The sequence below is a fragment of the Neocloeon triangulifer genome, unplaced genomic scaffold (assembly GCF_031216515.1).
Source record: "Neocloeon triangulifer isolate White Clay Creek 2 clone unplaced genomic scaffold, ASM3121651v1 ptg000014l, whole genome shotgun sequence".
Lineage (NCBI taxonomy): Eukaryota > Metazoa > Arthropoda > Insecta > Ephemeroptera > Baetidae > Neocloeon > Neocloeon triangulifer.
Window position 1 is genome coordinate 16,444,501 of NW_026775556.1, and position 15,108 is coordinate 16,459,608.

At 38.8% G+C, this 15,108-nt stretch overlaps 1 protein-coding gene across 1 annotated transcript; it reads left to right on the plus strand.

The window, feature by feature from the left end:
* Positions 1-78: 78 nt before the first annotated feature.
* Positions 79-14,848, plus strand: LOC132199985 (G protein-coupled receptor kinase 1). Its single transcript, XM_059625122.1, has 16 exons — positions 79-154; positions 209-639; positions 7,692-7,768; positions 8,199-8,269; positions 8,417-8,518; positions 9,214-9,288; positions 9,847-9,908; positions 9,974-10,025; positions 10,158-10,349; positions 10,408-10,576; positions 10,634-10,775; positions 10,836-11,010; positions 11,066-11,166; positions 11,223-11,554; positions 11,613-11,857; positions 11,919-14,848. Exons 2-16 carry the CDS (start codon positions 527-529, stop codon positions 12,102-12,104), a joined length of 2,094 nt encoding a protein of 697 aa, XP_059481105.1. The 5' UTR covers positions 79-154; positions 209-526; the 3' UTR covers positions 12,105-14,848.
* The last annotated feature ends 260 nt before the right edge of the window (positions 14,849-15,108 follow it).

Consider the following 15,108-nt stretch of genomic DNA (forward strand, 5'->3'; position numbering starts at 1 on the left):
ATCGCGTTTGACGGTGGTGCCGTCTGGCGAGCGTGGGAGGCACCGCGTGCAGCAACACACGGGGCCACGGCACTGATTCAGGCACCAGCAGGAGGAGAGGAGAGAGGAGGCAGTCAGTCGGTCAGCCAGCAGTCGTTTGTGTGTGTAAAATCGCGTAAGTGCACAGTGGTGAACCAGAAAACGCGTAAAACAAACGATTCGCCAACAGCTCCGGTGCAGTGGCGGATGTTGGCAGTGGCGAGCGGGACACCCAGGATGGCTCGTCGGGACGCGACACTGGTGGCGGGCCTCGCCGGACACTCGGGGGCCTCGAGTCCATGTGTTTTCTAGGCGAGTACGACGGCTGAGAGAGACACCAACCCCGAGCAACGCAGAAAGCAACATGGACGACCTCCGCAGTGTCCGATCGAGGCTCGGTCGGAAGTGAGCAGTTAATCACCGTCTCCGAGTCTGCGAAAGGCCGAGGTGCGGTTTAGCGTCCGATCGGGCGTACGAGCAGGACTTTAGGCGACGAATAACAGGCAAGATGGCGGATCTGGAGGCTGTCCTCGCAGACGTGAGCTACTTGATGGCCATGGAGAAGAGCAAGTGCACTCCAGCGGCCCGGGCCAGCAAGAAGATCATCCTGCCCGACCCTAGGTGAGTGTGACCCTCGGCTGCTTGGGCGCGACTCGGGGGGTGTGGGGGCGGCCCGCCTCCGACTCCAGTCTCGGAGCACTCGAACCTCGGCCGCAGATCGATACGCACGGGGATGCAGCACCTACACGAATGTAGCGAAAATAAAGGAATGAGGCGCTCCGCCGACACCTCGCCTGTCCGAAAGTGTCCAGCCTCGATCAAAGGCCCGAATCAAAATTATCGCCCGCTGTCATCGCTCGGGCCAATTATGTAATTTATTTACTCGGACCGCGGCCCCTCGTCGCTGGCAGGTGTTGCATATATAAATAAATTCCTGCACTCCGGAATGAGAGTGAGCGAGAGATTAATTTTGGCGGCGCCGAGGAATTCCGAGTTGCTCTAAAACAAGCTAATCTCTGCGCTTGTAAACCGCGTATTATAGCCGGACATTAAGTCCACTTAAACATGATCGAGGGGAAAATGGAGTTGAAAGCAGTTGAAAGAAAGAATTTTTTTGTTATTAATTTGGAATCATTACCTTTATAAATTGGAAAGTTTTTTTTTAATTTTAGTTTTATCTTGAAATATTCCCTTAATGTTTCCAATATTATTCTGGTAACAGCGAATCCGCTAAAAAGTTTAGAGTACAATTTGAAATTAAAACTTGACACTCCAATTTTTCCAAAAAGTTAATTTTTGATGATTGAATTTTATTGCTCGGGGTTTTAAGTCGTTTATTGTTTAAGTGCAATAATAATTTAGATAATTTTTATATTTTAACAACCTTTATGAAATTATAAATTTTTTAACAAAAATATTTTAATTTTTTTCTACATAATTATTGTATCAACTTGAAGCGTTTTTACAAGTAGAGATTCAATGTTCACAAATTTGCTGATTTAACGTATTCGCCAAATTTAAATATTTACACCCCTCACGCAGTCAGAGGCATCTGTAAAGCGACTGTGCATATTATTATGTTGTTGTGCTCCACATCCACATCGTTTGTATATATGTACATGCCAATTTGCGAATTCTGCTGAAATAAATAGCGCGCAGCGTGATGGATGTTGTTTGTGCACCACAGCCGTATGTGTGTGTCTGCGCGCGACCAAGGCGGGCGGGCGGGCGGTTAATTGAGATGTAAATAAGCCTGGCTTTAAACTCAACAACAGCCTTTTGTGATGGAAAACTTTTCGAGTGCTGCGAGCCTAGGAGGGAAGCGACAAACGAATGAATCGCAACTCGAAACGCGTCAAGGACGGGTCGACCTTTTCGGCAATTCTTTATCACCTTTTCCACGAGACTCTGCGTGGACATAAAATGTAAAAAAAAGAATAATAATAATATTCGCGCAACATTTTAATCGTCTTCCTGCTTGACCGGCTGCTTGTGGATTGCGCAACCAAAAAAATTTCCTCCTCGAAACGGTCTCCGTATTTATTTATTTACTTGTTTTTTGCTCTATTTATTTATTTCAAAGTAGAATGAATGACGTAAATAATTAAATATAATCGTTAAAATTTGCATTTAAAATTGATTAATACCTTCACTTTTTATTGGATTGTATTTAAAAAATCCATTATATCGGATAAAATTGAAAAATTGATTATTTTTCTGGCTCATTTTGAATTTGCCACGATTGCTCTAATTAAATCGACGCCGTGGTGTTTTGCATTTTACACACTGCTGGCTGTTCCTTGCTAAAAGTGTAACAATCTCTGGGGGGTCAGTTTGCCACCGCTTGACCAACCGGCCTCTCTTTCTCTCCCGCACAGGGGTCTAGGTGCTTCCGATCCAATTACGCTTCCCTCGAAACGCGTGACGAGTCCCTCGAGCCGGGAATTTTGCCACAAGTGCGCACCAAAGAATAGGGAAACAGACTTTTATTGTTGATTCTTGAAATTTCACGGAAATAATGACGCTGCACCTTACTAGCTCTTTATCTGCATGAGCCGGAAATAAATTTAAAGTGGTTTTTTTTTTAAGTATCTTGACGTATTTTTTAAAAAAAAAGATTAATTTTAGAGTTTTAATCGTGTTATTTTGGGCAAAAATCAAGAATTGTCAAGAAAAATAATCGGATGTTTTTATGTTAAAAAGAGCACTTTTGGTTTTAGGGAATATAATTTGTGGAAAATTTCCCATCTTAAGTGACTAAAAGGAGAAAATAACTCCATTCAACATTTCAATGATTTTTTCATAATATCTACTGAGTGAGCAGTTTTCCAAAATATCTGAAAATAGGAAAATAATTTTTTATTCTGTATTAATTTTAAATAATCATTTCTTTTTATAAAAGCTTCCATTTTATTGACATATATTTTTTTGCAGCTTACGTAAACTTTTGCCAGCACGTTGAAGCTGTTTACTTTTCACTGCGATTCTTGAATGAGAAATGTGTTTTTTAAAAAAGGAAAATTTAAATTGCAAAATCGTGAATGAACTATCTCTTCATTCAGCCGTCATGCCTTGTCAAGAGCCTGCTGAAATTTGCACTCTTTTATCGCTTTGTTGAAATATGGTAATCTGAAAACTGAATGTCGTTAGCACAGAAAGTTTAAAGTCGCTTAATGCAATCTGCGCAAGCATCAGCGAGTTCAAGAAAACAAAATCTTGCACTTGAAGTCAAGGAGACTGAAATGTGTTCACATTTGAATTACTTTTAAAACTTACGAAATAAGAAAATTTGAATAAAAAAATTGTGCCGATTACCACACCAAATTAGTTAAGAGCCCAAATTTTATGAAATAACTTTCGGTTTTAAAGTTCAACACGATTTGGGGGAAATAATTTACAACAAAATACATTTTCTGGCAAATGCATTTAGGGGGAAAAAATAGTGAAAGATAACAATTTTAGTTGCAAATTGTGTTTATTGATCTATTACAAAGGCAATTGCTGCCCATGACGGGATGTTATCATTTATACATTCAAAATTATACAAATTTAATATAATTGAGAGAAAAGATGAGAATTTTACATAAAAATTTGTACAATCTCAAAATATAAACAAAAAGAAAAATAACTATTTTAAGGCATAAGAAGCAACGTGAAATTTATTGGAAAAATCATCATGACTATGTTGAAAATCAGAAAATTTATTTTTTAATATTTCTTTTTTTTTTTATCTCAAATTAAAACTTTAAGGAGCTTGTGGTCCGACCACACCAAGAAAAATGTTTCCAGTAACATACAGTGAATTTTAAAGTTCATTAACCCAATTTCAATTTATTTTGCCAGCTTGAGTTTGCGTAGTTTTATAGAATTTTGAAATATTGAAAATTTTGAGAGGAAAAAATTTATTTGAGAAAATTAAGCAATTTTGTTTAAAAAAAAAAAAAAAACATTAATCCTATCCTAATAGGTCTGATTAACAACGTCATGTTTGATTTTAAATGGCACATATTGTATAAAAATCTGTCAAATTTTGATTAAGAAAGTTTCCTTTAAGCTTCTTATACGCAGTTTACTTAAACGTGATTGAGACGTCTCTCACTAAAAATGAAATGTTCGCCAATTGATTTTTTCATCATGAGTTCAGGAACACATTTGTGTGATGAAAAGTATATCGAAAGGCAGGCAGGCAAACGTTAATCTGCGGTTTTCCCCTGGGCTCGGTTGTTATCTGTGCCACTATACTCCTGCTAATTAAACGCCACTAACGCGCGCCAACCCCGTTCTGTACGACGCAAATCTCGTGCCGAAGCGGACTCGACGGCAGAAAACAAATCGAGCAGAAAATCCATCTCGCTCTCAAAGGGCGCTCGCTCTCCCGTCCGCCCGTCGGCTCTGTTCCGCATCTCTCAGCCGCTGCTGGAACCGATCGTTTTGCGCAACAAAACCCCGTTCATCCGTTCGTCCGCCGGCCTCTTCTTATTCCGAATCACAATCGCGACGAGCGCACCAGTGCGTCCGAATGCGTCACAGTGTCTCATTAAACGACTCCGAGTATTAATAGAAGGAAGAAAGAAAAAGAAAACGAGCGACGGAGGGACACTTTCCCAGCCGGTCTCGCTCCTTATTGCGCACATGTGTACTCTTACGTACGTACTTTTTGTAGTTTGCGGTGCACAATGGTGGCGGCATCGTAATGGCAGCCCGGAGCGCAGCAAACTATTATTATCCACTTGTTATTGCGTGCCTCTGCTCTACTCGTCCAATTGGACACCCTAGACGGAAGGTGCTCAAATGGGTTCTGCAAATTTAACCCTCATTCGAATTTTTTAGCCCAAGTTACGATATTACAGGAACTATCAAAATATCAATTTTTTTTAAGCTGCAGCACTTATGAGCAATAATATAATGTTCAAAATAAAAAGTAACAATAACTTGAAATTTTTATTTGGAATGGTAAAGCCAATTTTAAAAAGGAATCGATTTTCATAAAAAAAACGCTAGCATGCTTTGATAACTAAGTACTTTCTGGATACCCACAGTTGGATATTTTTTAAGCGTTTAATATTTATCAATTATTCTGAATAACTTAAAATTATGTGTGACTGTACAATAGTTAGAGCATTTTCCGCCTCTGCTCAGGCCAACGATCTGATGCCGAGACGGTTAACCAGACTATTTTATGATGCAACAATTTGATTGCAATCCGCAGAGCAAAATATAAAATCCTTGAATAAAACAACCTTTTCGCTGAATATTTGAATGCAATTGGCACTAGATCTGCATCATACTCATTAATTTATCAAGATTTCAAGTGACTCCAGCAGTCTCGCAACAAAATATTTGATGGTCTCTTCATCCTCTTTTGATTGACCCAATTAGTTTGTTTTATTTAACAAAATAATAAAGTTAAGATCATGGATATAGGTAATATGATTATAGAATAAATGGAAAAATAATTGATCAATTTAAACGACCTTTGCGTTGTTTGGGTCGCAGTCAAATTTTCGAATCAAGGATGTGCTTCAATTGTAATAATGCCTGCAAACTTGCAAATAATCAATTTGAATTTTTTAGTATCGCATGCAACAAAAAATGTATTGCTTCTCTTCCTCCTTTATCCTTTCATGAAAAATTGAATGGAATAAATTTTTTTTAAATCACAAATCCCAAAGAATGTTGCAAAAAAATTAATTGCGCATAAGAACCAAATGTTGTTTTGAGCCTTTTGAGGCAAAACAATAAACTTTTCTTAAACTAATAAAGCTCGATAAATTTGTGCATTAGGCACAAAATATAAATTTGAAACCAAAAGTGTTCAGATTTCGCTAGTTGGCAAGTTTTTCAAGTTTGGGCGGTCGGAGCAGAGATCGAAGTGGTGCAGAAAAGCGAGTCGGAAGCAGTTTCAATTTCCCTTTGTGCACATACTTGGTCAGTCGTCGGTTTCGCACGACGGGAATGACGGGCACGTATAAGTAATGATGACGTCGGTCGCGAGCAAGCAAGCGAGTGAGCGCGCACGGCTCCTCCATCGCTCGAAGGCTCGCGCGCGCCGCGTTTATTTACCTATCTATGCATGCGCTCGGATGGATGATAACCTAACAACGCGTCGTCGAAGCTGCCGCTGGAAATAGTTGTCGCCTTTTTTTCATGTTTCTCGCGATCGAAGCAGTCTTGATGCTCTCATGGCCACGCAGACGATTCGATCGTGCAAAAAGTTATCGTCATCTGCCGCCGTCCTTACACATTTAATTTTTCTCTTTCTTTTTACGACGTGTCCGTTTAACTAGGTTAAACTGGCCAGGTTTTTGCTGCTCACGTACCCGCAATCACAAAGTGCGTGCGCGACCTTCGAGTGCTCTGTCAGCGCCGCACAAACTTGGTCGTCGCCGAGCGACAGCTCGGGAAATTTGATTATTCTCTCGACGACCTGAGTGCCCAAATTCAAAGCTGCTTCTCTGGCGTTCCGCGGGCATTAAATTGGAAAAGTGTGATGCCTTCTGAATTATGCACAAATGCGTCCCCTTATAAGCGATTACGGAGCGATCGAGACAAAGGGGAGCAGAGAGCGTCTCGGAAATTGATCATGACAGCACTTCGAAGCAACATAAATCAGGCGTGGCATCAAGTTATCGACTCTGTTTTAAGTTGGCTCCGTGTGTTGTCATGCTTGATTTTCCTCCGCCGTTTCGCAACTTTCGAATCGATACTCGGGTTACCCTAGCTCAACAGATGATGATTATCACTGCATTTTAATAACAAAATCCAATTTTTTTTAAATCCTGAACTGCTTTTAAACCTCTAGGAATTTGAGAAAGTGTTACATTTATGCAAATGCAACGTTACAACATAAGGACGTCAATAATTATGGCATTTGGTAATATATTTAGACTAAAATGTGAACAAGATTTCAGATAAAATTTTGATCAATCACTTAATATCATTGTTAATTTTAGCACAAACGTTTGAGTCTAAATATTAATTAGGAATTGCAAACGACTTAACCCCTGTGAATTTTTTAATGGTTTTTTAAAGCAATCATGAGGAGGATGAATTTCTAACGCTTAAAAAACCCCACCGAGGAAAAACCGTTTTCCGTTTACTAATCGTCATCAATCAACCCTTAATCGTGAACTTTGAGATGCTTTCCGTCAGTTCATTTCCTCATATACTTGATTTCTACGTCATTTGTATTATTTTGTGCTCAAACACGAAAAGAAAATAAAACCTTTTAAAGAAACTGCGTTCCTTGCGGTTTTACTGCGGTTTCATTTTAAAATAAAGTATGCGACCCTGCGGAGCAACCAATATTGTTCCTATTCATGATAACCCTATTGTTTTAGATCATCCTTTGATCAATTATGCAATTGAATTTGCTTTCACGTTCATTCATTTAATTTTTTCAAAATTGTAATACTAATATGAAAAGCTAATAAGAAATAAAAGTGATTGAATTGTTACCGAGAATTTCCTATTCACCTCTGATATCTTTCTGGCTGAATCAATCGCCTTATCAGCGATGAAAATCAACCGTCCGCTTGGATTAATAGAGCTGACTAATTGATTGCTTGACGTTCCTCCTGAATTGCCATTTCATAATTTGCGCAATGACGGATGTGATTTTCCCCAAATTTTACGTTGATCACTTTACAAATTTTTTTCTCTATTTGTTCCAGTGTTCGAAGCGTCATGCACAAGTACCTGGAGAAGAAGGGCGAAGTCAACTTCGACAAAATATTCAATCAGGTTTTAGGTGAGTTCTTGAGACTCTCTTCAAAACTTTTCCTTCCGTTTCTGTTATCAAACCACCGCTCGACTCTGTCGTCAGCGGTTAAGGGAAAATACACGCCATTCATCGTGTTATTCAGGCAGTAGAGAAAAACGTTTACTTTTGTCCTTGCTTGATATGTAATTAAAATTTCGCTGTCTTGATTGCAAGGTCAAGTGTCTCATAATTTGAAGATGCGTGTGAAATTTTTAGATTAATGTGGGATGTGTGGCTATTTATAAGTTCTCTGACGCAAAAGCTGCTCTGAGTTGACATGAATTCAGAGATAAAAATCACCAACACAAACGACCTTTTAACGTAAAAAAGACAAAGACGTCAATTTTTTTCCATTAGCCAAACTCGTAAAAATGCGTTTGCTGCTCTTTAACGAGTCCTTGTCATTTCTTTTTTACAGGCTACCTGTTGTTTAAAGACATGTGTGAGAATTTGGAAGAGCCTGTTCCTCAGCTTAAGTTCTACGAAGAGGTGAGACCATAATAAAAAATTAAAAAATGCTACTCCACCAGCAATAAATGTTTTACAACCTTGTAAAGCTTGCTTTTGCGCGCACATATAGTTATAATCAAATTTTCACCCTTTCACTGCTGATTGCGTGTTTTTCGTGCTCTTCAGATAAAAAAGTACGAAAAATTGGACGCCGTCGAGGACAGGCGGCGAGTGGCGAGGGAAATCTACGACAATTTCATTATGAAAGAGCTGCTGGCGCACTCACATGTGAGTATATTGCTCTCTTTCTTTCGGCGAAAACAAGTTGTCTCAGGAGACGGGCCGCTTTTCCGTAATATTTTGATCAGAGATGCCTCATTTCCCCACAATCTATTGATCCCCTGTGCAAAAGCTGAGGTGAAAGCGTTCCTTCACTTCTCCCGCTGTCCGAAAATCGACACGCCGAGCTCCGACGACCCTTTCAAGGGAAGTGGAAATGTCAATATTTGACGGCGTTATTGCACTCCCCCGTCTGCCAGACCTGCCTCACTAATATGCAAGCGCTCAGAGTACACACACTTGTAATGAGAAGCCTAAGAAAAAAGATGGAATTTTAAATTAGTTACATTTTATCCCTTTAAAGGACCCTCTTGCTTCTTTCACATCCGCCGAGCACACCCTATTGGAGCGCGCTTGCTTCTTTTTTTAAGGCCGGCAGGATGACCCTATACCCACCCCGCGACTTTGTTTGGAAATGTGACAACGTCCCTGAAAGCCCTGCATAAATATAGATCGCCCCGATGCGACACCTTTCGTCTTTTCCTCATTTCGCTCAAAATCTCTTGCTCAAGCCCGAAAAGGGCTTCATTCAAATGTCAAGAGCTCAAGCCCAGGCTCACAAGCGAAATATCCCCCTGACAACTTATATATCTGTGGAAATTTAAATACTTCATTGTTTCTTAATTCAGTTTCAACTTTTTCAGGATTATTCAAAAGAGACTGTAGCACAGGTTCAAAAACAATTAATGAAGAATGAAGTGCCAGTTAATTTATTTGAGGTAAGAAATTTCCCTTGATCGCGCTTAATTCAATTACGATTCTGCGCAACTTTCAAATTTAATGCCCAAGTGCCACAAGTAAAGTCGACACCCGAGCTCGGATTCCGAGAAATGAGCTGCCTCGTTTCTCGGAATAGATTCAAAAATTGATATCGCCTTCCATCCCATATCATTAACCGCCAGGGGAGTTTTGCCGTCAGTTGGCACAAGGGTCTGATGTCTTATTATCTATAATGATCAAATGGGATCCAATCAGTTTTCTGATTGGGAGCCATCTGCATGACGCCAATACTCTTTTGCCAGCAGTGCTCTCGGGGACGCGAAAATGTGATTTTGAAAGTTATGCCTTTTTTATTTGATGTTGATTGTCCGCCTTTCTTTTCATCTTCCCGCGAATGCAATAACGCGATATGAAAGTGGCAGAGTGGGCGCATTTATATTTCTCTTAGAGTTGCAGAAAGCAATAAGTAGCACTCAAATATGTTCAAGTAGCAGTGTTTCTGCCGCTGTGAAATAAAAATGAATGAAATTTCTCATGGTGGAATTTAATATTTTCAGCCTTACGTGGAAGAGATTTTTAACCATTTAAGGGGGGAGCAGTTCAGAAGATTTTTAGAAAGGTATTATAGAAATTTTTTCATTACATCTGAGTGAATCGACTTATTTTTTTCTTCATCTTTTGCAGTGACAAATATACTCGCTTTTGCCAATGGAAAAACTTAGAGTTAAATATCCAGGTACGTGTTAGCGCCATAATCTAGACACAAATACACACTTATCACACAACACCCACATAACAAGAACACATTCATGCAACAAGTAATTAATTACAAGCGTCGTTTGCTGATAACGCTGACGTATGTCTCCAGTTGACAATGAACGACTTCAGTGTTCACCGCATCATTGGTCGAGGAGGTTTTGGAGAAGTCTACGGCTGCCGGAAGGCGGACACGGGCAAAATGTATGCCATGAAGTGCCTCGACAAAAAGCGAATTAAAATGAAGCAAGGCGAGACCCTTGCGCTAAACGAGAGGATAATGTTGTCACTCGTCAGTACGGGGGTTAGTGTTTGGCACTTTAATGCATCGATAGATTGGTCTGATTGATTTTGATTTGCAGCAAGTGGACTGCCCGTTCATCGTGTGCATGACATATGCATTCCACACTCCAGACAAACTCTGCTTCATACTGGACTTGATGAATGGCGGCGACCTTCATTACCACCTGTCTCAGCACGGTGTTTTCAATGAGACTGAAATGAAGTTCTATGCTGCGGAAGTAATTCTGGGTACAAAATTAATATGCCCTGTCGATGCAAATTTTTCACCTGCTTTTCTATTTCAAGGTTTGGAGCACATGCACAAGAGGTACATTGTGTACAGAGACTTGAAACCAGCAAACATTTTGCTAGACGAGCACGGCCACGTCAGAATATCCGACTTGGGCCTTGCTTGTGACTTTTCCAAGAAGAAACCTCACGCCAGTGTGTAAGTGGATGCATTTAATACAATTGTAAAGTTTGAAATCGAATGAAATTTTTTTCGCAGCGGCACACATGGCTACATGGCACCCGAAGTGCTCTCTAAAGGAACTCCCTACGACTCCAGCGCCGACTGGTTCTCCTTCGGATGCATGCTGTACAAGCTGCTCAAGGGACACAGTCCATTTAGACAACACAAAACTAAGGACAAGCACGAAATTGACAGAATGACTTTGACAATGGTGGGCTATCTTCTTGAATTTTTCAAAACTGTTACAAAATTATTATCTATTGCAGAATGTTGAGTTACCAGATTCGTTTTCCAAAAGTCTACGAAACCTTCTTGAAGGCCTCCTTCAAAGGGAAATAGACATGAGACTGGGCTGCAAAGGCAGAGGGTAAATTCAATACAAATTTTGTTGTACTTATATTTACTCAAAATATTTTTCTTCAGGGCTGACGAGGTCAAAGAACACCCCTTCTTCGCAGGCATCGATTGGCAACAAGTGTACTTGCAAAAGTACACACCTCCTTTGATACCTCCTAGAGGGGAGGTTAATGCAGCTGATGCCTTTGACATTGGGTCTTTTGACGAGGAGGACACCAAAGGAATAAAACTCACTGAGGCAGACCAGGATCTGTACAAAAATTTCTCACTGGTGATCTCAGAGCGCTGGCAAAACGAGGTGGCCGAGACGGTTTTCGAAACCATCAACAGCGAGGCTGACAAAATGGAGCAGAAAAAACGAGCCAAGCAAAAGCAGAAATTCGACGCGGATGAGAAAGGTCTGTCAAAATATATATTCAAGTGTTTTAAAAAACAATTACTTTAATTCTTTTGCAGAATCTGACTGCATTCTGCACGGCTACATAAAAAAATTGGGCGGGCCTTTTGCCTCGGCCTGGCAAACTCGTTACGCTAAACTGTACCCTAACCGGCTGGAACTGCATCCTGAATCAGGAAGCACGAAGCCTGAACTAATTTTCCTGGACCAGGTCGAGGAAGTCTCTCCTGATCTAACGTCAGTCAAGGGTGAACAGAGCATCGTTTTGAAGACGAGAGATGCAAAAATTGTGCTCACCAACACTGTATGTTTCTTTTTTTTTTTTGCATTTGTGTAAGGAGATTAATAAAATTTGGCTTTTTTAGGATGAAATTGGATTGAAGGAGTGGGCGCAGTCATTGCGTTTGGCACACAAGACTTCTCACGAACTCCTAACCTCAATGGCCAAGAAAGCAGGGAAAATCTACGGCACGGATCCTTCGACACCACCTTCGTCGTCAAGCAACCACAAACCCAGCCCATGCACGAACCGCAGCACAAACGGAAATTAGGGAATGGGTTTAGAACTTGAGAGCAGTGCTAGGGAACTACCTGCGCCAAAACTTCTGTCGTGCTGACTGTGTTTGAGCGCGTCAAAAAGGTTAGCAATAATTTTTTTTACAACTGGAGGGCAATTTTTAAGAATGAACATGGAATGGTTGATGTGACTTAAAACCGATGTGTGGTCAAATTTTTGGATCTTGCAAATTGGCTGACGCGAATTGCGCTCACTCTAAAATTAATCAAAATGACCTTTTTGCTGCTCTTCGTTCAATCAGCCGGGGTAGAGTTCAACTACTTTCTCGGTATGAAAAGAGCAGGCATATTAGCTGAGCAGTAGAAAACCAGCATGTGCAAAGTATTTGTTGGTTGGTTCAATTGCATTGATTTTTGGGTTACTCCTTTTTTTTCTTGCATTTTTCTGAGTTAAGAGGCTATTGAAGCAATCATTAATGTTTTGCTTAATCATGGCTGTGACATTTTTTTATTTCAATGTATTTTTATAAGAGTAGAACAAATTTCAAAAACTTTTTTGACGCCTTTTTATTCAGAAATTTGTTGTTAGGAATAATAAGTGAATTCGAAAGAGGATTTTGTTCTGAAATGCGTAAACAAACTTTCAACTTGTCAGTGGCCATGACCTAATGCTATGGCAGATTTAGCTGCTCATTTTGTCTTCCATCTTGACTTTTTTTTCATTTATCCCCAATGATTTTTTCATTTGATTTCCACTTATTTAAATTTATTTGGAAATATGAGTTATAGGAAAATAGAATTTTACACCAACAAATACCTGTACTAGGGTTAAGCATAGATCCAACTAGCCAAGGTTAAATGAAATGCTAATCAAAATGATTATGTGACAAAATCAAAAACAAAGTATTTTAAAATGGTCGCTTGGATATAAATATAATATGAAATTCAATTGGGCAAAACAACCTCGTTCAAACGTCAGCACGAACCGAGTTGGCAGCGCTCTTTTTGGCAGAAAACAATATACGTGGGAAGCGGCAAAGAATTGTAACTTTGCACGCGTGTTATATCTGCACCCTTGTATTAGAAGGAACGCTTCTCATGTGGTTGACACTGGTGAAGGGAAATGTCAAATTGAGGCATTTCGGAAAACTTTGTCGGACGGAGCTGCAAGATGCCTCGAAATCTGAGCAACCTCAAATAGGAACTATCAAGGAAGAGTTTTTAAATCGGCAGGAACAAAACAATTTTGTGCTCCATTGTAATTGAAAAAGAAGCCCGTCGATATTTTGCCATTTAGACAAGCGCATTTTGGAGAGCCAGTAGTAGTATTGTTGTGTTGAGTGGTGAAGAACAATATTGTTAACTAACATCCTGTGAAGGGCTACGCAATGTAATTAGAGGATTCAATTAATCAACTACCCTGCGAAAAGAAGCCAAAAGTTCTCTCTCTTCCCAAGAAAATTAAAAATGCCACGCGCTCTGTAAAAGTTTATTATTGTACTTCGTCCTTAAGAGTAATAATGCAAATTTCCACCTGAGAGGTTTATTTCTTATTTAATAACGAATAAAAAAAATGAAATTGTTAGGTGTCTGTTATCTATATTATGATTCAAAGCGAAGAAGACGTTGATGGATGCAAAAGAGAGAAGCGCTGCAAAAGTAGAACGGACAGGAATGCGATTGAACGTTGTTATTTTCTTATCTTATGTCATATGTTTAATTTAAAAAAAGGCAGTGAGAAGAGTTAATTAATTGTGTAATAGAATCTGTGTCATTAACCAGCAAAAGTAATTACGAGAGAGAAAAAAATCGTATCAGCTTCTATTCGATATAAACTTGCTAAGTTCAGTGGTCAATTTTCTAATTTTCTCTATAGCTTTTTGCGAAGAAAATGACGAAACATATGTTACACGCGAGTCATCAAGTTTTTTGTAAAAAAAGAAAGAAAAATTATAAATATATATCCTCGTTTTTTGTTGATTTGTGTAAATAACAATTAACTTCATTCTTGATCATTGCATTTAGCCGCACGTGAAAGATTTTGGTTAAGAGTAAATATTTATTTGTGAATTAGAATAAGGCACCCAAATGGATCTGAAAAATTGAGAGTCAATTGGATTTGAAATGTTCTTAATGATTGTATTTTTTAATTAGTATCCACACCTAATTTGCTTTTACTCTTTTGAGAATGTTTTATTGCATTTCAAGAGTTAATTAACATGCCAAGTTAACCTCTCAAGTTTAGTATAAATTAATGTTAAATTTAGACTTTCAACAAATTCTCAACTCTGTGATTATTTTATTTCTTAAAAAATGCGCTAATTGTAAGAATCAAATCTGTGTTTGCGTTGTTACTGTAAAATTAATTTTTCTTGGCAAATCGCCAAGGTTATATGTTTACCCGAGTGCCATTTTGCGAAAATTTATGTAGTTGATCCGCATCCAGAGAGATATTTAGTTCAGATTTCATAGACGAATATTTTTGCAACGTTGCTTTTTAGGTTTTACAATTATGATAATGTCTCAGATTTTAATATTACGAGTTATGCTTCCAATTTTCTGTACGTGTATTATAAATTAAAAAAGCACAAAAGAAGATCAACTAAAAATATAATACATCTCCAACCCTCATAGACATATTATATTACCATTAGTCACACACAATTATCATTATCAAATTTTTAAATTGATTTTATGAGGTGTGATATTATTATGTTTTTTTCCTTCTGTTTCATTGGCTAGATGCATTGATCAATAAAATTTTCTTTTTTAATAAGCAGCAACACCTTTTTTAATGAGCCAAAAATACCACTTACTTTTTAATAGAAATAAAAAAAAATCATCAAGAGCGTCTTTATTCAAATTGGGAATTGTCGGTAGATTGAAATACGCACGTGTTTCTTGTGAATTGTTTTGAATGAGTCACACACTTTATTTAAAAAATTTACAAATCATATTTATTTAGCAAGAGTTTACAAACTTCTTGCGGGAATATGAAAAAACATCAGTTGTAGTCCCGGGTCACTGGAGAATTCTGCT